Source organism: Aristolochia californica, unplaced genomic scaffold, assembly GCF_029961685.1.
Source record: "Aristolochia californica isolate CCGP_79_NKW_82.1479 unplaced genomic scaffold, dmAriCali1.0.hap1 SCAF_1, whole genome shotgun sequence".
NCBI lineage: Eukaryota > Viridiplantae > Streptophyta > Magnoliopsida > Piperales > Aristolochiaceae > Aristolochia > Aristolochia californica.
In genome coordinates, this window is record NW_027181770.1 from 7456656 (window position 1) to 7481043 (window position 24388).

The window sequence follows — 24388 nt, forward strand, 5'->3', positions numbered from 1 at the left end:
ATGTTGTATAGCTCATCCTGGCTAAATTATGTCTAATCGGTCAATTACCCTGATTGGTCGATCATGTATTATATTCACAACTAGTTTTGCATTCTTGATGATCAATCATTGGCAAGTAATGATTGATCATACTAAAGCCAATTTTTTTATCTAGGCTTTAAAACATGATAAAAACTTATCTTAAGTAATTCTAACACGTTTAAAACTTGGATATGCATTGATAAAACATGTTTTGAATGCAATATTCCTTATAGCTCAAAAACTGTCATTTGTATCTCAATTTTGAAGATTTGGTGTTGTTCTATTGCATAGGTAGAGTTCTTGAGATTTTCTAAACAACTTGGACTCTAAACTTCTATTTTTCATTTCTTCACTTGTGGGTGAATCTTCAAGATGACTTGATACACCAATAGAGTTTGAAGTCTTGAGATGCATATGTCTGTTTTTTTGCAAAGATCATGACTTTTGTCTCTTGAAGGAAAAACCTCTAAAATGCTAAATTTACAATTGTTAACTCAATTAAATTTTGTTATCATCATCAAAATATAGATGAGAGTCAACTCTAGGTCAACAAAATAGAGATCTTGAGCCTTACAATCTCCCTTTTTTTACAAACATTTAAAAAAATATAAGCTCATGGTGTAGATGCATGAATGTAATTTAGAATTTTTTTCTAACTCCCCCTATCAACAAGCTTACTTATCTAAAGTTGTTTGTAGAAAAAAATTTCTTCTAAGGTTGTTTAGTATATGATTGGTATTTTCTCACCCATTTGACATCATCGACAAGATTTTCCTTCTTCTTCTTCTTTGCACTACAACATTTATGTTTGAACAATCCAACTTGTGTTATTGTCACTTTGTCATATCGAAGTGATAAACATTTTTTGGGGGAATAGTCCCCTTGCAATTCAAATAGTGTCACTTAAAAGAAAGTTTTATGGAAAAAAGTTACTTTAATGTTCAAATAGTCTCATTATTTAAATTTGGCGACTTTGATAATTCTCCTTATTATCCTTATTTTAAATAAAAATATTTTACCCATTTCATATACAATTGGACTTTATATTTTTAACTCTCTAAGTTTTCATAATTTTTATTAAAGACTGCTTTAGTGTTTCATAACTTTTATCATTGAACTAAAAAAAAAAAAAAGTATGTTTGTGCCAACAGGAGTCATAGAAAAATGACTAATAAAAAGTCTTTTATTTTACCAAAGTTTTCTAATGTTTATGCCAATTTTTTTAGTATGGGAAGATTCTCTTTGATAGCTTTCGATTCCTCTTGCCTTTAAAAAATGTTAAAAGGAATAAAAATAAATTTTATTATTTTATTATTTATATAATTTTATTATTTTATTATTTTATTTCTATGGTAAATACAAAAATTAGGATTATTATTCTTATTATTTTAAATAAATGCAATCAAATTCTAGCCAAAGGAATTTTTAATAGAAAAAATTTCAATAAAAAATTGGCAAGAAAATATTTTTTTACCAATTTATTTTTCTAAGATGGCAGAAATAGTTAAAAAAATGAGCTTCTTACACATATAAGGGAGACAACGGAAATGAATTGAGAGAACTCCTTTGAATAAATGCAAAACTAGATCAAAATAAGACATGTTCAGAATGATTTGCCTAATACAGTATTAACTGTTAAACATCGATAACTCAATACGTCTCATCACTCCGCGATTGAAATGCAAAATATGAGTATTAAGCAATGCTATCCTGACGAGACGAAAGGTCCCCCTGAATCCGGATCCCTCGTTTCGTGATTGGTGGTAGACAGTATCATTTCAGCACAAATAAATCTAACCAGAATTATTACCTTTGTCTCACCGTTCACTGATGGGTAGAGGGGGAGTAATGCAGCAGCATCTTTCATTGCTCTAAAGAAACCGCTGTCCAGTCTCCAGAGTCACCACTTTAAAACCCCTGACAACCGCGCCTTGAATCTTAAATTTCTGTGTTCTGTTCGGGGAGGCGTGAAAGATATAAGAGAAAGGAAGGTTTAATCTAAAACGAGAACCGCAAATGCCTTGTGATGCTGTTTTCTTCCCCCTAAACCTCTGCAGAAGAGGTTTAGCTGTCGCTGTGTTCATCGCCTGTCTCTGTTCATTCTGCTACTATGTGGGTCTGTACAAGAACATACAATCGTTCAGTAAAGCTAAAGCCTCATATCAACGTCCAAATTGCCTTCAATTCAACCTCTCAATCCCCAAAAACCCTTCTGTCTTCTTGGACTTCGAAACCCATCACAGGGCTTCTCTTCCTTCAAATCCCTTCAGTGATTTCCCACCTCTTAACCTCTGCCCAGAAAACTTTACTCACTACTGCCCATGTCAAGATCTCACTCGAATGACCAGACTCTATAGTAGGGAAAACGTGGTTTACAAAGAGAGGCACTGTCCGGAGAAAGGAGAGGTTGTACGGTGCTTAATTCCGAAGCCAGCTGGGTACCGCACTCCGTTCCCTTGGCCGGCGAGCAGAGACCTCGCTTGGTTTGCAAATGTGCCGTTCAAGACGCTGACCGTGACCAAGGGCAGTCAGAATTGGGTCCGTTTGGAGGGCAACAAGCTGGTGTTTCCCGGTGGTGGAACCAGTTTTCAGGCTGGTGTCAAGGGTTACGTGGACGGGATCCGCCGGTTCGTTCCACTGAAGAAGGGGACTGTCAGGACCGTTCTCGATATTGGGTGTGGGGTGAGTAAAATAATTTCCCTGCTTTGAGCTTTTCAGTCACCTGTATGCCGAGGACTTTGAAATCCCCTCAATATCGACAATGCTGCTCAGTTTTATATTTTATTTTAGCAGGGTCACAGAGATTAGGCTTTCTGTAAGCTATTTGTAATTGCCAATTGGTATTACTTAGCACCTAGTCTGGTGTTTTGGTCTCTTTCTGGAACTTGAACGAAAGGTGACTAGCATTTTCCCATACTAATTAAAATTTTGAACCTTTTTTTTTCTGATTTTCAACTAGCACCGACAGTCAGGTCATCAATATTTTTGTTTTCATGAATCACCGCGGTTTGCTGAGAGCGAACTAACAACCTCACGTGAAAGGGAAGAAGAAGGGTCTAACTGCTGTACGCTCATCAATAAAACAGTAAAGATTACAACTTTTGGTTAGTCACTTCTTCACAGTTTCCGTACTCATTGTTTGCTTCGATAAAACCCGTTGTCGTCATAATTCCCCGTGCAGAAAGAGCGAGCAGAAATAAAACTGCATTCATAAATCACGGCACATGTTTTCATAAACAACCTCCTCTTGGTTCACTTTGGTTTATCAGAGTGGTGGCGTCCAGTGAGATGACGAGTCTGGAAGGAGGTAAAAGAATGACCAGATTACGCCCATTTTTTCCACGCCTGCTACGCAAAGATGCCGTGAATAAGACACTTCTGGCTGTTTTACTCTGCTCCCTCTCTTACCTTCTCGGTTCCAGAGAAACCTCAAAACCTCTCGTCTATGATGTACCTTTCTCGGATTCCGATTGTCTTCCTCTCAATCTTTCGCCGTTTGAAATCTCTTCGGGCATTTTGGACTTCGAGGCCCATCACACTGCTGACTCTGTTCTGGCGTTATCTGATTTTGAGTCCCCAGCTCTTGAGTTCTGTTCGGAGAACTTCACCGATTACTGCCCATGTCAAGACTCGAGCCGGGGACTGCGTTTCTTTTCGAGGAGAACGTTTCACTGCGAAAGACATTGCCCAGAAACTAATGAAGTGGTGAAGTGTTTGATTCCCAGACCCAAGGGATACATGACCCCATTCCCGTGGCCCATAAGCAGAGATTTTACCTGGTTTGCCAACGTGCCATTCAAGCAGCTGATAGATGAGAAGGGAAAACAAAATTGGCTTAGGCTGGAGGGTGACCGGGTGGTTTTTCCAGGTGGAGGCACTTCCTTTCGTAATGGAGTGAAGCCATACGTTGAGCTGATGGCAAAAGTTATACCCTTGAAAACAGGGGAAGTGCATACTGTTCTTGATATGGGGTGTGGGGTGAGGCTTTACAAACTGCATCTTTGTTGATCGTTTCTTTTATTACATTTTTAAATTGACATCCAAATATGACTTTAGGTAATGATCCTGCTTCTGTTGTCGCGGAAATGGAGCTTTTGAATGTATTCCTGAAATGCTGCTTTCTACCATTACTGGATGCATGATGTGCTCATACTGTCCTACGTTTCTTTCTCTAACTGTTTCTGCCAGGTCATTGAAAGTTTTGCCTCCTCGAAGTCTTTTGTCAGTGAACCAAACTTCCATTGTTTTTTACTATGACTATGTATTACTTATTCATTCTTTGGGTTTGTGTTGATCAAGAAAATGAACGAAAGACAGCATTCTTATTTACCCATACTTAGTGTTTTTGCCTTGTGTTGGAAGACATCTCGAAGTTGCATTAATGTAAATACCTCTCCCATGTAAAAGAGATGGCAGAAGATTAAAAAGTCTCATAAGGATGGTACACGAGTATAATTAAGGAAGATGATATATGTCTACTTATGTCTTTTCTTTTTCAAAACTTGTAGCCCTAAAGGTATTATAGTCATTGTGAACCTCCTTATACAATTATAAATAGAGGTTCAAGGCATGGGGTAGATCATTAAGTCTCTCCCTTTCTCTCAAATTCGTCCTAGCTTCCCTCTTCTCCCAAGCTCTCTCTCTCCATCTCTCTAGCGGTCTCTTCCCTTTTCTCTTGTCTTTTTTCTTACTCTTCCTTTCTTCTCTTCTTCTTCTTACCATGGCTATTTTTGTTCAAAGATCGGTCTGAATTTTCTTTTACCATTATCCATCAGACATCCTATGCCTACACCTCTCAACAAAATAGTGTAACCAAAAGAAAAATCAGACATCTCCTTGAGGTAACCCGTGGCCTACTCTACTCTATGATGGTGCCCCATTTTTATTGGCCTCATGCCATTCTTACAACCTGTTTCCTTATTTAATAACCTACCATTTTCAATACTTAATAAATCCCCATACACATTGTTATTTCCATATGAAGACCCCTTCTCCCTTCCCTTGAAGGTATTTGGTTGCACATATTTTGTTTATATCACATCCCCTTAGAAGAGTAAGTTTGACCTTAAGTCTCTTAAGTGTATTTTTTTGGATTACTCTCGTACCCAAAAAGTTTATGTTTGTTATAATTCTTCTCTTTGGAAGTTAATTGTTTTTAGGGATGTCACATTTTTTAGGACACATTTTTTTATTTCTAAAAAGATGCTCCTCTGGGTCTTTCATCAGTTCAGGTAGCTCCGAAGCCTGTTGTGTCACGTGATGCAGATCGACTTCAGCCCCCTAAAGCATAGGCCGACACTACACTTGTGGAGTTTACAGATCAGTCTGAGGTAAGCTCGTCTTCCCCTGTTGTATTTGACACAATTTGATACTCGGCCCATAGCTTTGCAAAAGGATCTTAGGACTTGCACTAGGCCCTCCACTTCTCATCCTATATCTAATTTTGTTTCTCACCATCGATTACCTTATTTATGATGTCAATTTCTTGCACCTATTTCTTCCATCTCTGTTCCAAAGTCGTATCAGAGGCTCTCAGACATTCAGGATGGAAAACAGCCAATGGAAGAAGAAATGCATGCATTATATGAGAATCAGACTTGGGCTCTAGTTCCTTTTCCTCCCGACAAGGAACCCATGGGCTGTAAATGTGTTTTCACTATCAAACACAATCCGGATGGTTCTATTGCTCACCTCAAAGCCCGATTTGTTGAAAAAGGGTACACTCGGTGTTATGGAGTGGATTATGAGGAAACATTCTCCCCAATGGCTAAATTAAACTCGGTACGCATCCTATTATCTCTTGTCGGTAATTCCTCTTGGCTGGTATATCAATTTGATGTAAACAATGTCTTTTTGAATGGGAACATTAAAGAAGAGATATATATGCATCGACCACCTGGATTTGTAGTTGATGGGGAGTCGATATGCAAATTGAAGAAGTCTTTATATGGGCTTAAACAGTCTCCTCGGGCTTGGCTTGACAAATTTAGCCAAGCAATGTTGCGGTTTGGATTTAGCCAGTGCTCGATAGATTATTCTGTCTTTGTCAAGAATATCTTTATGGGAAAAATATTACTAGCAGTTTTTGTAAATGATATTGTTATAACTAGTAATGATGTGGACAACATAAAAGAAGTCAAAGAAAATAAATGCAAAGAATTTAAAACTATTAAGAAACAGACAGTTGTGGCTAGGTCCAGGGCAAAGGTCGAATATCGAGCAATGACTCATACAGTTAGTGAGCTTATGTGGATGAAGTCTGTACTTCTTGAGTTTGGTTTTATGTTACCTGACCCTATGGTTATGAATTGTGATAATCAAACAACCATTTTTATTGCCAGCAACCCTATATTCCATGAGAGAACAAAACATATAGAGGTTGATTGCCACTTCATTAGAGATGCAGTTATACAGGGAAAGGTAGTAACTCCTTATGACCAGTTGGGAGATATATTTACCAAGCCTTTGGGGAGACAAGTTGAAATTGTTTGATATCTACTTTCTAGTTTGAGGGGGAGTGTCAAAATACAAGTTCAGGGGTATTTTGATCATTTATTATATTTTCAATATTACATTTTTCTCTTATAGTATAACTATTAGATAGAGAATGTCTTATTTTATCACTAGTTAAATTTTCATTCAATTTATACATGTATTTTAGGAGATATTGAGGGACATTTTTGTCCTTTTGTAAAATTTCACTTAAACCCTGATTATAAAGAAGCAGGAAGGGCCTTTCTGGCTCGAATTCCAAAGCAGCAAAGCTGCCCCTCTTCCAAAAAAAAAAAAAAAAGGGTTTCTGAGTTGGCTAGTTATTGTAGGATACCCAATTTTACATGGTATTAGAGTAGGTACTCGCATGTGGGACTATTTCTTAACACTCCCCCTCACATGTAGATAATTTGGGTGGAAGCCCACATACGAGTAGCTACTCTAATAAAATGTAAAATTGGGTCCAAGGCCTATCCTAAAATAACTAGCATACTTAGGAAGCCTATTTTCCAACTAACAAACTCAATGTCTTTCTACTCATAGACACCCCCATGGAAGTTAATCATAATCTACATGACACTCAGGGTCCTACACTCAAGGATAAAACTCAATACCGACGGTTAGTAGGTAAATTAATCTATGCTACAATTACCAGGCCGGATATTTCATTTGTTGTGGGAGTTGTTAGCCAGTTCATGGAAAATCTTCAAAAAGTACATTTAGAAGTTGCTGTGAGGATTTTGAAGTACTTGAATGGTGCACTTGGAAAAGGTCTTCTGTATAATCATAATGGGAAAATTGATGTACTTGGGTATTTTAATGCCGATAATGTTGGATGTAAGATGAGTAGATAGACATTGAGTTTATTAGTTGGAAAAGAGGCCTCCTAAGTTGGCTAGTTATTTTAGGATAGGCCGTGGACCCAATTTTACATGGTATTAGAGTAGGTACTCGTATGTGGGTCTCCATCCAAATTATCTACATGTGAGGGGGAGTGTTAAGAAATAGTCCCATTTGGGCTGAGCTAGTCATTTTGGAATAGGCCTTGGACCCAATTTAACAAAAACGAAGGATCTTGGACTTCTAAAACTATTGAGGCATTCCAATCAAAGCATGAAATTGTATTTTCTCAGAGGAAATATGTTTTGGATCTACTTGAGGACACAAGGATGATGGGGTGTCAACCAGCGGACACTCCTATGGATGTTAATAAAAAGCTATGTGCAAGCTCTATAGATGTTGATAGGTAAATATCAGAGGTTTGTGGGAAAATTTTATTTACCTAACAGTGACCAGACCGGATATACTAAAATAAGTATATACTCTTGACTTCTTTCCTATAGTTTTGTCTCTAGATACTAAAATAAGTTTTATTCAGGTTGCAAGCTTCGGTGCTCATCTCCTTGATTACAACATTTTGACGATGTCGGTTGCACCAAGAGATTCACATGAAGCTCAAGTACAGTTTGCACTGGAGCGCGGACTGCCTGCAATGCTTGGAGTACTTAGTACCTATAGGCTGCCATTTCCAGCAATGTCCTTTGATATGGCTCACTGTTCACGGTGTCTGATCCAGTGGACTGGTTATGGTATGTTATCCCAAGTTTTTATACTCTCATATCTTGAATAGCAATCTCTGTTATTTGATAATAAACTTGATGCAGTAATGTAATTTTGGTTTTCATCTTTTATCCATTAAAATTGTATGCCAAAAACTTTAAAACAGTGCTCCATTCTCCAAGTTCTTTCTAAAGCTTAGACAGAAATTTGACATTCAGATGGATTGTACTTGATTGAAATTGATCGAGTTCTGCGCCCTGGTGGCTACTGGGTTTTGTCGGGTCCGCCCATCAGTTGGAGAAACAGCTACAAGGGTTGGGAAACAAAGCGTGAAGAATGTGAAAGAGAGCAGGCTGTGTTAGAGGATCTTGCACGCAGATTGTGCTGGAAAAAGATTGCTGAGAAGGGGCCAATTGCAGTGTGGCAAAAGCCTACCAATCATCTTCACTGCTCCTTGAAGAAGTTTAGGCATACAGAATCCCCTTCTTTCTGTCAAAGAGCAGATCATGATGCTGCTTGGTTACTTTCTTTCTGTATCATTTTCTGAGTTTCAATATCCTCTTCTCTGCTGTTGAGCCCCTGAACTGAACCTCGCTATGAATTGTTTTGATGAACATACCAATCAGGTACAGGAAACTGGAGCCATGTATCACTCCTCTACCTAAAGCAACTAATGTCAAAGAGATAGCAGGTGGTGCTTTAGAGAAATGGCCCAAAAGATTGACCTCTTCCCCTCCAAGGATACTTAATGGGCATGCACAGGAGATCACATCTAAGATGTTTGTGAAAGACAATTTATTGTGGAACCAGAGAGTATCACATTATGCCATGGTTTTAACTTCACTAACTGCTGGTAAATACAGAAACATTATGGACATGAATGCTGGCTTGGGTGGCTTTGCTGCAGCACTTTCCAAATTTCCCGTCTGGATCATGAATGTGATCCCTCACCATTTAAAGAACGATACACTTGGCATTATCTATGAGCGGGGCCTCATTGGGACATACATGGACTGGTAATCCTTTTAGCTTTAAATTTTAAATCAAATTGTAAATTCTCCTTCGACAGTTAAGAGCAAAAGCCATTGTGAAATATCTTAGACAGTAGTCTTACTCTTTCAAGTAATGTCATCCTAGACAGGTTGACATGCACATTCATGACACTTAGGCTTCCACTGATGATGTTTGAATGCAATGATTGTGTCGCAGGTGTGAGGCTTTTTCAACTTACCCAAGAACGTATGATCTCATTCATGCAAATGGGATTCTCACAATGTACATGCATAGGTGAGCGATCGTTCACTTTGGAACATTATTTGCAAAAAGGGGTGTCTAAGAATGGCAGCAGAAACCCAGAAACCATTTCTGAATCCAGGAGTTTGTTAATTCAATTTTTTCCATCGCATGTAGGTGCAATATTCTTGATATTCTTCTTGAGATGAACCGTATTCTTCGGCCGGAAGGAGCTGTTATAATTCGAGATCATGTGGATGTGATTGTAAGGGCTAAGGCAATTGCAGATGGAATGAGATGGCAGAGTCGGATTTCTCATAGTGAGTATGGCGCCTTCCATCCTGAGAAGGTACTTTTTGTTGACAATTCTGTAGAGAGCCAGAGACAGAAGCCTTAGCGTAGTTCAAATTTTTTGCCTTAAAATTGATTAGAAAGTGCCACCCCATGTATTTTTTAGGCGCCCCTCTGATGTAGTATTGTGGTCAATGTGGTTATTTAAGAGTTGGATATTTTGTTGTATGTACCAGTAGGAAGAGAAAAAAAGTGGTATTGGAAATTGAATCGTTATGTAGAACTTTTACTATTAGGGTTCATTTGTCACACTATAAAAAAATGACGGAAAAATCATTTTTCCTTTGAATAATTTTTCTATTGAAAATTTTGTTTTGACCGATTTTCTTGTGTTTGTGCCGCCATAGGAAAAAAATAGAAAAATAGTTGTGATATTTATATTTACACTAGAAATGAATTTTTTTATAAATAATAAAAATAAGGTTAAAAGTATTAGGTAAGTGATTAAACAAAATTTTAGTTATTTTTTGGCTTATTTTCCTATAGTTTCCTATTGGATCATTAGAAAAAAAAAATATCTTTTTTAACATTTCTTAAAGGCAAGAAGAATCAAGAAAAATCTCGAGAAAAAAATTTCCATCCTTAAAAGTGGTGCAAATGTTAGAAAATCAATGAAAATTTTTTCTATGATATTTTTTACTATACTTTCCTATTGGCACAAATATATCCTTAGTAGTTTGACCTCAAACTCCTTGGAATAATTTGGCGATTCTCTTTAAATTTTTAAATTGATAAATATTAAATAAAATATATTTATTATTGATAAAATAAAATTTGCAAGTAATTTAAAATTTTATGCATTGTGAGAGAAGAGCCCCTAATATGACCCTATTTGTCTTAGATTTATTGTAAGAAAACAATGTATAAAATATGAAAGAAGCCGAATTCTATGTATGAAAATGCATATAAAAGACACTAAACTACAACGATGATTGATGTACAAGGACTATCTACTATAAAAAGTACTTGGATATCTATACATATATATATTGCTTCTACATTAACTTAAAGAGAACTTTAGCCCCTCTTGGCAATAAAAGAAGGATCATCCTTCTCTATGCATAAGAAGAGGAAGGAGGAAGGGGGTTTTGCTTCTTTCCATTCATAGACCATGTTGCCAAGCTCTCATTGAAAAAAAAAAAAAAAAGGTTATTCCACTTGTGCCAAGTCATAGAGACTATTTCCATTCATTGGCCAACATGAACCAACCTCTTAATTACTATTAATTTAGAATTAGATTCAATTCCAAAGCAACCCTAGTGACTATAATCCTCCTAAATGAATGGTAATTGCACTTGTGTCATCTAAATCAGTGTTTACTTGGAGTTAAATTCTTATGTTAAACAAATTCTATACACCTTGAGTTATGGAAGGAAAGTTAGGATTATTTTGTCGTAAACACACTGAAGCAGTACAAAGGAATAGCGAAGTTAAATATGCAATCAAACTAGGTGCCCTTAGTGCTGCTGAGAGAAAGTGAAAGTGAAGTCGAATTCACTTTCACTGGCCCAAAAGTGTTAGTGTGTGCCACTTAAAATGAATGAAAGTGAAATTCAAGGCTTCACCCTCTGAATTCACTTTTATTCTCGCCATCGACACCTAGTCTTTTGTAGAATTTAGGACTCCTTCATAATGATCTTGAACCAAAGAGGAAGAGGAGATGAAGGAGGAGAAAAAGAGACGAAGAGAGAAAAGAGAGAGTTTAAAGATCAACTTTCAAAAGAAGGAAGAGGAGAGTTTGGACGAATTTGAGAAGAGATGAGAAAACTTTATGTTCTACCTCTTAGCCAGAGCCTCTATTTGTAGTATTTTTATAATGCACTCAGGGCTACAACATTATAAGAGAAGAGACATAAATAAGTAATTACATCTTTATGAGAAGTCTTCTTATTTACCCATATGTCACCCTTTGGATGTGTGGACTTTCTTCCTTGGACGTGTGAGTTTGAGCCACCTTTTAACACTCCCCCTCAAACTGGACGAGAAAAGACATTATAAATATCGAGCTTGCCACATATAAAAGATAGGATCTTAGACGTAGCCAATTTAGTAAGAATATCAGCTACTTGCTCCTGTGATGAAACATGTTTGAGGGAGATTATACCTGCTTGAAATTTTTCATGTATAAAGTGGTAGTCCACCTCAATGTGTTTGGTCTTTTCATGGAATATCGGATTTGAAGTGATATGAATAGTTGCTTGGTTATCACAATATAAACCCATAAAACCTCCTTTATAAAATCCTAATTCGGTAAGAAGGGACCTGATCCATAGGAGTTCATGGACTGTGTGAGCCATAGCCCTGTATTCTGCTTCCACACTAGATCTCGCAACTGATAGCGGCTAGCCAATACACCCAACAGACCGATCTGTTAGGTGCAGAAAGCTACCGCCTACAAGAGTGGACGGAACCACTCTGACACCCACCCCACCCATTCTTGACCGCCTTTCACGGGATTCGAACGCGGGACGTGGCGTGCCCAGCTCTGATACCATGACAGCGGCTAGCCAATACACCCAACAGACCGATCTGTTAGGTGCGGAAAGCTACCACCTACAAGAGTGGATGGAACCACTCTGACAGCAACTACATTTGCTTTTTGCTTCTCTATGTATGCAGGTTCCCTCCAATAAGAGTGCAATGTCAAGAAGTGGACATCCTGCCATCACATGATCCAACCCATTCTGTGTCTGAGAAACCTTCTATGTTGATGTGGCCATTTTTCTTATAAAGCAATCCTCTTCCTGGGGCTCTTTTTAAGTAACGTAATATCCTTTCCAAGGCTTGCCAATGGGTAAATTGTAGTTTATGCATGTACTAACTCACCACTCTTACAATATATGATATGTCTAGTCTAGTTACCATGAGGTAGATAAGTTTGCCCACAAGTCTTTGATATTTTCCAATATCAACATCTTCTCCAAAACTTGCACATAATTTAATATTTGCATCCATAGGTGTGTCAACTGGGTGGCACCCCATCATTCCCGTTTCTTCGAAGAGGTCCAAGACATACTTCTTCTGAGATAATATTATCCCATACTTGGACTGAAGAACTTCTATGCACAGAAAATAATTTAGAAGTCCAAGATCTTTAGTTTTAAATTCATGACATATCATTTTTTTTTACTTCTTGTATGTTATTCGCATAATTGCTGGTTAAGACAATATCATCAACATACACAGCCAATAATATCTTTTCTTTTGAGATATCTTTAATAAATACCAAATGATCTACTAAGCACCGACGAAATCCAAACCATAGTAGTGCTTGGCTAAATTTATCAAACCAAGCCCGAGGGGACTGTTTAATACCATATAAGGAATTCTTTAAGTGGCATATGGATTCCCCTTCAACCACATAACCAGGTGGTTGAATTATATAAATTTCCTTGCGCATATCACCATTTAAGAAAACATTTTTGACATTGAGTAGATAGACGGGCCATGAAGAGTTAGCAGCAAGCGATAATAGGATAGAATGACAAACACAGAGTTGGAATAGGTGTAACATCGGTCTTCGCTTCGAGGGCGGAGTGACATCGGCATTAAAGGGCACAAATGGACGAGGAGTGGTAGCAGGGAATGACAAACCCGGAGGAGCATCATCCGAGGAATAGAATGAGGTGTCCTGAAAAAAGATCACATCCCAAGACACAAGTAATTTCCGAAGGGTAGGATTGTAACAGACATAACCTTTTTTGGTGCGAGAGTAACCCAAGAAAATGCACTTAATAGAACGAGGAGCAAGTTTACTTTTCTGAGGAGATGTCATATGGACAAAACAAGCACACCCAAAGACCTTTACAAGAAGAGAAAATGGGACTTCACTAGGAAATAATAAAGAATATGGAGTCATATGACCAAGTACAGATGAAGATAACCTATTAATAAGGAAACATGCCATAAGTATGGCATGAGACCAATAAAAGTGGGGTACTTTCATCGAGTATAGGAGGCCCCGAGCAACCTCAAGGAGATGACGGTTATTTCTTTCAGCAACACCATTTTGTTGAGGTGTGTAGGTACAAGATGTTTGATGGATAAGGCCATTACCTTCATAGAATGACTAAAACTCACTAAACAAGTACTCTTTAGCATTATTAGACCTAAGTATCTGAATTTTCTTACCAAATTGGGTTAATACCATAGCATGAAAGACTTTAAAGATAGTAAATATGTCAGATCTTTTTTAAATAGATATAACTAAGTAACCCGAGTAAAATCATCAAAAAAGTAATAAAATATTTAACTTAAGACATATTGGAGACACTCAGGGTCCCCATACATCAGAATGTACTAGAGAAAAGGGAGCAACACTTTTATTGGTAGAGCGAGGAGAATATGTACTCCGCTGGTGTTTGCTTAACTGACAAACCTCACAATTTAAAGTAGACAAATACTTTAAAGAAGGAAATAAATGTGGAAGAGAAGATGTAGAAGGATGGACAAGCCAGTTGAGCCAAAGTTGTGCCTCGGATGGAGAGGATGAAAGTGCAGCTAATAGAGGCAGGTCTAAGTAATATAAACCCACTATTTCATAGCCTCCACCAATCATCCACTTTGGTTGTTAGATCCAGGAATACACAAGAAGAGGGTGAGAAGGTGACAAAGCAATTTAAATGTTTTGAGAGCTGACTTATCAAGAGTAAATTTAAAGGGAGTTGAGGTACAAATAGGACATCTCGAAGTGGGATAGAGGGTGTGATAGAAGATGATCTCTTGCTAAGTACTTTGGTTTGGGTACTATTAACTATAGTAACAAACTTATCGGGAATACATGAAGATAAAAATATTAGCATATGTTTGTTACCTAAGAGATGATTGGAGGCCACAGAGTCTATTATCCAAGATGATGAGGAAGAAGTGGAAGAAAACATACCTGAAGCACTAGTGGTAGCAGTCGTAGGTAATGTAAGGGAAGATCCTAGGAATGACTTCATTTTCTCAAATGTTACATAGTCTTCATGAGTGAGAGTCATCTTCCCGATTTGCGATTTAGCCTTTTCTTCCCGTTTATCATTGGTAACGGAGGTTGGAGTAGTTGTAGCCCATTCTAGTTTTCCATGAAGCTTCCAACAATTTTCCACAATATGGTTTTAATAACCACAATAAGTGCATATTCAAAGCTCTGTGCGAGAGTAGCTAGGACCGGTTCTACCACCTCTTGTTCGGCCTCCTCTAGAATTTCTACTGTGGCCTCGGTTGGAGGATGTTGTACCTCTATTACTTGAATACATAACAGATGAAGCATCATTATTTGAATTAAGAGATGGATCAAGGATTCACAGTATGTGACACTTATTTCATCAAAGGACGGTAGTACGGAGGAGCTAAGAAGTTGTGTCTTAGCAACTTCAAGGTATGGCTTGATATTTGTCAAACAAATTGTTGCCACTATAACTTCCCTTTGCCTCTCTTGAATCGAAATATCGGTAGAGTATGGTTGAGTGATCTTTCACTCTTGAAGTAGACCCCAAAATCGAGCAAAAAATTCATGAATATTGTCTCCAGGCTTAGTATTGAGCATGTTTTGTAATACATCAAATAACTTTTGTAAAGAAGTCGTAGTAGAGTATAACTTAGTACAAGTATCCCAAATCTATTTGGGTGATTCTAAATGGAGAACATTGTTGGCTACATATTCTTCCATACTATTAATAAGCCAAGTAATTACCAAATTGTCATCCTTAACCCACTTTAGATATGATTGATTTTCTTCATCAATCGGTGGAGAAGGGTTGGTTAAGTGACCAAGAAGGTCTCGAGTAATAAGAAACCTTCTTACTGATCGAGATCAACTAAGATAATTGGATAATCCCCTTAAGGGAATAATAGTAATTTTGAGTATGTCACTCTTACTATTCGTATTTCCTTCGGCCATCTTAAGTCAACCCAATGCTTAGTAAAACACAAAGAAAAGGAGGATATGATGAAGATCCATTCTAACTAAAACTCCAATTAAGATGGCGCAATTGCTATAATCCAGTATTGAAGACCTGATATGGATTGAAGTAGAATTGATATAATCCAATAATCAAGCTTGAGGAGCAATTAAAGCATATGTTGTCCAAAAAAAGAGGTAACCTAAGTGAGGTGATTGCCTTCCTCCCAATCCGAATTTTAAATTCAAAGGACCTTAAAGTCCAAAAAATTCGAACTTGTATTCAAACTGAAATCCCGATATTGGGATGCTCATGTGTTACCAAAATGAAAACTAATCCACTTAATCAAATTTGAATAACCTTCTTTCAAATACCAGCCACTTTCAAATAAAGATAAATTCTTATCCACTATATTAGCCACTAAATCAGGCTCCAAATAAACCAAAAATTGTATCTTAAGTGGAGTAGATCAATTACTCACATAATACGAATTCAAATCTTCCTTTTGGTCTTACAAAACTTAACTCGTGGCTGGTTCTTAACTCATGCATGGCTTAACTTTTCCATATGACAGGTGTCATATTTATCACTTAAAAAGACACATTCCCCTTACACACTTCCAAAAATCCTTTCGGCAATGAAATTGATCAAAAGTCTTAAAGGGTTGGAGAAGGAATTAGTAATTCCAAAAAATCATAAATTACCAAAAACCAACTACTCTTTGAGCTTGGCAAAGTCCCTCAAACAATTTCATAAACCGACTTGATTTAATCCAAAAATCAAGTAAACAACTTGTCTTGAATAATGAGAGATCAAGCTAAGTCTCATGCAAGTCTCATGTCATTCTTCCATCATATAACCATCAACTTCATAATCAATAGGTCTTCATAACCTTGTAGGCAATCGATCTTGATCAAACTTGAAATATGTGAGATATCATTTAAATACCAAATATTAGCTTTCACAACTTCTCATACGAAAGCTATTTGTTTCTTGATGCAATATAGAGACTAAGGGCTCGGTACATAGTATGAATGTAAGGAAAAATATAACCAGAAATCACTTATCTTTCCATGGTTGAATATCTTCCTTCAAGGGCACTTTGCATGAAACCTTCAAAGGTATATAAGCATCACTTCAATGTGGGAGTCCTAAATCCTCGAATCTGATACCATGTAGGATTTAAGACTCCTTCATAATAATTTCAAGCCAAAGAGGGAGAAGAGAAGGAGGAGAAGAAGAGAAGAAGAGAGAAATGAGAGAGTTTAGAGATCAACTTCCAAGAAAAGGGAGAGGAGAGTTTGGACGAATTTGAGAAGAGAAGAGAGAGCTTTATGCTCTACCTCTTAGCTAAAGGCCTCTATTTATAGTTTTTTTACAATGCCCTTAGGGCTACAACATTATAAGAGAAGAAGAGACATAAATAGATAAATAATTACATCTTCATGCCATCTTTATGAGAAGTCTTCTTATTTACCCATATGCCACCTCTTGGATGTGTGGGTTTTCTTCCTTGTGGGCTTGAGCCCACCTCTAACACCTTTTATTCTCTTGCTTCCTCTCACTCTCGACATCCATTATTTCGCTCATTTTTTTCCTCTCGTCGTGCTCTAGCTCTTTCCTATTGTCAGCCTCTTGACCCTCTCCTCTCTTGCCCCTTTAACTTTTTTCAAATAAAATATATGAATTATGTACTTTCAAAAAGTATTTTTATATAATAAAATATCTTATTTTTTATGTAAATTCATGACTTTTAATATTATATCTAATTTTTAACTTAAGAGTGAAATTTAGATATTGTGAAAGTAACAATTTGATTAAGCTTCTGGACATTATAAAAGTAAATCTTGATCACAAATGTGTGTGATGTGAAATTAAATATTAGTTCTTAAGTCCTTATACTAAATCCAAGACATGAGCTGAATTATTATTTATTTCCATGTCAAGGAATTTTTTTGATATCTAAATTTATTTTTATTCTAAAGTATGATTTTGAGATTTTATAATGCTCATATATAGTTTTATTTTTCATTTATATTAGAAACTATGTTACTAAGAATCACGTTTGTTGGCCCACGAGGCTCCACTTTTTTTTTCCTTCTAAAGTAAAAGATTCCAATATTTGAAAAGAAATGATGTTATAAGGAAACAAGGTTATGATGCTTGAAAAAGAAAAGATACTATGAATCCTTTTGTGTTTCTGTTATAACTTTTTGTCGAAGGGATTCCATATATTACCAAAGTTGTCTCCGGTTCCTGGGATGCCAAAGGGGCTTATGTTTCTATTGAAGACGACTTTTAAAATAATTGAAACCAAAATTCTTACTTCACTAAGAAAGTTTTACACTTTTCCAATTTGTTCTAATCATCTATGTTCGATGCATATTGGATGTGGAATATATCAGATGTTGATTGTAATGTTTTGTAATTGATGATTTTAATGATATAAGTAATTGGGGCTTTCCCTCCATAAGTTGTAAGCACTGAAAAGTATTGTAGTTATACAACACTAGTAGTTTTTTTATACTTTCATTCTATTGATTTTCTAAAGCTAGGAATAAGTTTTTCTACTTAACACCCTTCCTTTTTTTTTGTTTGAGACAGATGGAGAGTTTTATTTCATCATTAACATTCAAAGGTTCCATTTCTAAAGCAATTAATGAGGCAAAAGAGAAGAAGAAGCTCTTACTTGTATATATATTTGGTGAACAGGATTATGTATCTGACTTTTTTTCTTGTAGTTAAATTATGATTTGATGTTCTTAATGAGAATATTCCCACATAAATTAGTGTTAAAAAATATTCTATGGTTACTCGTTGAGAAATGACCTCCTATTTTGTCTAATCATTTTCGGATAAACCTGGACTCTACTTCAACATGGTATCAGAGTAAGACATCTGGCTTAATTGCCTATTGGCCCCAGTTTGTACCCTACTAGTGTTGTGTAGTTCATGTCTAAGACCTGTTGTCTATTTGTGTAAGCCTGGATGTGATGGGGAGTGTTATGGAGAATAATCCACATTAGTAAGTGTTTAAAAACATCCTATGGTCACTATGTGGGAAGTAACCTCCTAACTTGGCTAGTCATTTAGGGATGGACCTGGATTCAATTTCAACAAATATTATTACTGATATATGTTCATTGAAATTATCGATGATCTCAATTTACTTTCTCTAAGTAATTCTTTGGGTTAAAGTGGTGAATCTTTTCATTTGACAAGTAATTCGCAGGCAATATATGTTATAATAGGGATCTAAGGTGAAACATAAAGTAATAAACGCTATGTACAAAAAGTTAGGACATAGTATAGCACAAGAAATGAGGCGTTGAAAAGAGTTACTTGAGGAGCTCTCTAAAAATTACTTTTGGATTAAAGAAAATTGTCTTTTTTTTTATAGAAAAGGGGAAATTCTCTTTCATTTACTGAAAAGAAATAAAAAAAATTCTTTATTAGTTGGTCTCTTGACAAGGCAGCCAACTATTCTGGTATATTTGAAAGCTAATAAACTTCTGGGCACATAGTTTTTTCATGTGATGTCTTTATCACAATTTTCCTAAATTCGTTTATTCACCATCATAGTCATCCATTAGACACTTCTTTAATGGAAGATGGCAGTGAAGAAGACACAACGGAATTTTTCATCATGATTGAAGCACCATATGCATTTAATTTAGAAAGAAACTGTGAAAAGTCCTTGCAGGTTTTGGTAAAACATATTTTTTTTTCTTTTCTTTGTACACATCAGTAGAAATCCCTCTTTCTATGCATTTATGTTTGATAATCTTCATTCCTGTAATTTCCATTATCTTCCTTCTGATCTATCTACGTGTTACATGGGTTAGTAACCCTATTTGAGCATGTGTTTTTAAGGAGCCAAATAAAAACTTGAGTTGTGGTGAACAAAGTATGTTTGGTTAACCAAAAAAATAATGCAATTTCCTTCTTTCTTTGTTGTGTGCAATTGAAAAGTTCATTAATGATTGATCCTTTTTTTAGTTCTTATTTTTTTATTGAAAGAGATTGTTGATTGATCTTGATTTGTGATTATGAAAAGTTTAGCAAAATTCATTTACTTCTATGTCAGTCTTAACTTTTTACCTTTCCTTATTCTGCTTTCTAGGTAAAGATGATGAAAGTTCGACTATGATAGAACAATTCATGAGGTTGGATGCAAATGTGAGTATGGTCGGCCATGAGTATTTCTTTGAATTTGATTATAGATGCCGGCCAACTTTTTAATTTATACTCAGGTGGTGGAATCAATTTCACGGAAAATGTGTCTTCTTGCATCTCCTACAAGGGAGTGTTGATGCATCAAAGTTTAGTGCCATTTGTATTTCCCCAAAATTTACAAGTGATATACAGAAATACAATTTCATCAGTAAAGTTAGAAAGCTAATTCACAAACTAGGACTGAAAAGATTAAATATGAATCAAACAATAAACTGAGAGAAAGTCAAATGAACTGTGTCTACTAGGGTTTCTCAAGAGTGGCATAACTTCTGAAAGTTGTCAGAGTGGTTCCATCCACTCCTGTAGGCGGTAGCTTTCCGCACCTAAAAGATCAGTCTGTTGTGTGTATTGGCTAGCTGTTGTCATGGTATCAGAGCTGGGCACGTCACGTCCTGCGTTTGAATCCCGTGAGAGGCAGTCAAGAATGGGCGGGGTGGGTGTCAAAGTGGTTCTATCCACTCTTGTAGGCGGTAGCTTTTTGCACCCAATAGATCTGTCTTTTGGGTGTATTGGCTAGCCGCTGTCATGGACCATGTATCACATCAGTGCCTACAATTAATAAGGTATAAGACAGGTCCCCACGTCAGTTGTCTGGGCCAACATGGAATGAGTGACTCATAGATACAACATATGGAGATTCATATATCATTGTGTACGTATTTTTTATTCCTGTTATGCCAAAATAAATTGACAACAACGTATGATAGTAATTTATGTAAAGATTGAATAGGCAAGTAGGCATTTTTCCAATGCTTAAGGGACATATAGGTAATTGATCATTTTAGAAAACGCTAAAAATTGGCTACTCAATCCATCTTTCACAGCATTAGGATCCAAAATGTGGACCATGTATCACATCAGTGCCTACAATTAATAAGGTATAAGACAGGTCCCCATGTCAGGTGTCTGGGCCAACATTGAATGAATGACTCATAGATACAACTTATGGAGATTCATATATCATTGTGTAGGTATTTTTGTATTCCTGTGTATGTCAAAATAAATTGACAACAAAGTATGAAAGTAATTTATGTAAAGATTGAATAGGCAAGTAAGCATTTTTTCCAATGCTTAAGGGGCACATAGGTAATTGATCATTTCATAAAACGCTAAAAATTGGCTACTCAATCCATCTTACATAACATTAGGATCCAAACTCAAAGACTTTAAAGAATACAGGAGTGCTTCTCACTGTTTGATCCAAAACAATAATTTAATTTCACAGCCAACCAACCACTTGCATCAACCTAGTGCGAGTTCTCCACCTCTCAGACTCGAGCTCACTAAACAAAACGGTTGAATCTAGTGAGACAGGTTGCAGAGGTAGAAAACGATTCCGAAAATGGAGCCAAAAATTAAAATGAGAAGCAAACGAATTCAGAAACAATAAAAAGAATACCATCGATTTCCAGGAAGAAGGTTTTACCCTAGTTTCTTTCGAATCGAGCCGGAGAGGTTGTAGAGAGGGGAGATAAGTCGCCGAAGGTTGTCAGTGCTGGGGATGACAAGAGGAAGAGAATCGAGCGTCGGGGAGAGGTCACAGAGGGGGCGATTGAAATCGGTGAAGGTCGAGTTGAAATTTTTTTTTCTCCAAAACCCTTTCATTCGATAGCCCTCCCGACAACTTGATGTGATTGATGGAGGGAAAATGAATTCAGAGTTCGACCCCTTTGAATTCACTTTTCCTCGCATGCCTAAAACGGGGGAAAGTATATTACATTTGTAATTTACTTTCCCTCCCAACTTACAGAGGGTACTAACGGGTTTTAACACATTTTACCCAGCGTAAGTGATATACATTTCACTTAAAGAGGGCACTAACAAAGCCATTAAAGTATTGTTGATAAGTCATTAACATTAATTGATTATATTTTAATAAATTAACGCATAATAATACTATAATTTGATTTTATAATTATCAAAACATAATCATTCTATTTATGAATTATTGTTACATACAATTACATAAAGTTTTAAATTAGTAATTTGTTATTATATATTAATTACATATTATATTAAAATAGTATGATAGTAAATATCATATAATAATACCATATTTTAATGCTTCCTATTATTGTCATGAAAAGTCTTAAAATAATAAATAAGTAAGTAAATAATAATAATATCAAAGTATAATGTTTGATATTAAATACAACTAGGCAATTAGCTTAATATTACATAGCTATGAAAACCATATTACATATAAGATTTAAGTTAGTATTATGTTATGAAATTATTATAACAAATGATGTTAGACTAATATTAAAATAAGAATGTCACCTCCTGGATTTTTATATATTAATAATCAAAATTGTGTAATTGTAATTATGAAATGTTGGCTATCATCCTCAAGATATTTTCCTCAAGGGGGGGCGGGAAGTTAGTGCACTTTGAAAGTATAAGGGAAAGTAAAAGTGAATTACTTTTTTTGTGTTAGTGTGCTCAAATACAATGTAAAATACTTTATTATGTTAGTGTGCATAATAAAAATTTTAGTGGAAAGTGGAGAATGCGTTAATTAATAAAATACTCTGATAGATTTAACTTTATTAAGATAGTTTTTATTTAACTTTTTAATTAAAAATTAAAAATATTTTTTAATTAATATATAAAAATAATATACCTAAACAAACATGGTTACTTTTATAATGTCTAGATACTTAATTAAATTCTTACTTTTACAATATCTAAATTATCACTCTTAAATTAGTAATTTAATATACTATTAAAAGTCACAAATATAACAAATAAATAAATAGGGTATTTTGAAAGATTTTTGTTTAGTCTAAATTAATACAATAATTATAAAGTAAAATACAAATATTAATTTATTTAATTATAAAAAATAGAATACTTAAACAAAAATATTTACTTTAGATACTTGATCAAATTCTTACTTTTAATATCTTAATTATCACTCTTAAATTAATTAGTAATTTAATATAATATTAAAATCCATAAATATAATAAATAAATAAAGAAATAAAATATTTATATTAATAAAATTATATTAGTAGTTTTTCATTAAAATCCAACAATAAATGAAGGTCACTTTATTTTCACTCATTTTTCACTTAAACGAATCTATATAATTCATTTTCATTCTCCGATGACTATTGATCCTGAAGCCACTTTCCCCGAGAGTTCACTTTTCACTTTTACACAGTGAAGAATACTCAAAAATTGTAACTCGCTATCCTGTTGGCTGCCATCTTCTCGCTGTCTTGGCCACTCTGGTGTTACAGTCTCCAGCCCTCCCTTTCCCATGGCTTCCGCCTCCACATTCGCAAACCCTAAGTTCTGCACATCTACCTTCTGCCCCAAACTCCCTTGCTCTCTTTTCTCCCCCAAACCTCACGTCTTCTCTCTCCCTAATGCTTCCTCCTCTCGCTTTACCACCAAATGCTCCCTCTCCCCGCGCCCTTCCTACATTCCCAATCACATTCCAAACCCCGGCTACATCCGCATCTTCGACACCACTCTCCGCGACGGCGAGCAATCACCCGGCGCCACCATGACCGCCAAGGAGAAGATCGATATCGCTCGACAGCTTGCCCGCCTCGGTGTTGATATAATTGAGGCCGGATTCCCTGCTGCCTCGCGAGATGATTTTGAAGCGGTCAAGTCCATTGCCATGGACGTTGGTAATGCCGTGGGTGACGACGGCCATGTACCTGTCATTTGTGGTCTTTCCAGATGCAACAAAGCCGATATTGATGCCGCCTGGGAGGCTGTCAAGTACGCGAAGTTGCCAAGAGTTCATACTTTCATTGCCACGAGTGATATTCATTTGAATTATAAGCTCAAGAAGTCAAGGGAGGAGGTGGTTGCAATTGCAAGGGACATGGTCGCTTATGCCAGGAGTTTAGGTTGTGCTGATGTGGAATTCAGCCCCGAAGACGCCGGACGGTGAATATTCGATATTTGCTGCATATGGGTTTAATTTTCTGTGCTCATTTGGTTACTATCCGCAACAAGTCTCTAGTAGAATTTTCGACATGTTCTGTTTGTATTTATTGTTAGATATCGATTGGGTTTTACTCGAAGTGTACGTTTTGATCTTGTTTTTTCTTGGTGTTATCAGATCAGACAGAGAATTTCTTTACCAAGTACTTGGGGAAGTTATTAAGGCTGGGGCGACGACCCTCAATATTCCTGATACAGTTGGTTATACACTTCCGTCAGAATTTGGACTATTAATCGCTGACATCAAAGCCAACACTCCTGGGATTGAGAATGTGATCATTTCGACACATTGTCAGAATGACCTTGGACTTGCAACTGCTAACACATTAGCTGTATATCAACCTTTTCTCTCTCTCTCTCTCTCTCTCTCTCTCTCAGTGTTTTGTTTTAATTCATTCTTAATTTCTTTGATCATGGCTCCGTTTGCTGGAAGTTGGGATTATTTACTAATTCCTCTGGAAATTAAATCAGGGCGCCCATGCAGGGGCAAGGCAGTTAGAAGTTACTGTAAATGGTATTGGTGAAAGAGCTGGAAATGCTTCCTTGGAGGAAGTATGTATTGATTTTTTTTCTTAAATAACAATATCAAATAATATCTGATCTTTAATCTAATTCTGTTAAATGATTTTGCTATTTCTCCTTAT

At 36.2% G+C, this 24388-nt stretch overlaps 2 protein-coding genes across 5 annotated transcripts in view; both read left to right on the forward strand.

Annotated features, from left to right (window-relative positions):
- Positions 1-1841: 1841 nt before the first annotated feature.
- Positions 1842-9913, forward strand: LOC137958177 (probable methyltransferase PMT19). Of its 3 annotated transcripts, none has more exons than XM_068805256.1 (6): positions 1842-2703; positions 7892-8102; positions 8292-8592; positions 8700-9089; positions 9283-9360; positions 9484-9913. In XM_068805256.1, exons 1-6 carry the CDS (start codon positions 2038-2040, stop codon positions 9701-9703), a joined length of 1866 nt encoding a protein of 621 aa, XP_068661357.1. In that variant the 5' UTR covers positions 1842-2037; the 3' UTR covers positions 9704-9913. The 3 variants fall into 3 exon arrangements, with proteins under 3 accessions (XP_068661357.1, XP_068661358.1, XP_068661360.1); XM_068805257.1 differs by having other exon boundaries at positions 9215-9360; positions 9484-9604; XM_068805259.1 differs by lacking the exon at positions 9484-9913 and having other exon boundaries at positions 9211-9296.
- Positions 9914-22932: 13019 nt separating this feature from the next.
- LOC137944479 (2-isopropylmalate synthase A-like) overlaps positions 22933-24388 on the forward strand; it is a 49425-nt gene continuing 47969 nt past the window's right edge. For both annotated transcript variants that reach the window (XM_068790166.1, XM_068790171.1), the window contains exons 1-3: positions 22933-23687; positions 23863-24076; positions 24216-24296. In XM_068790166.1, the coding sequence (XP_068646267.1) occupies positions 23044-23687; positions 23863-24076; positions 24216-24296 (939 nt within the window). In that variant the 5' untranslated portion in view covers positions 22933-23043. The remainder of the gene's footprint in view (positions 23688-23862; positions 24077-24215; positions 24297-24388) is intronic.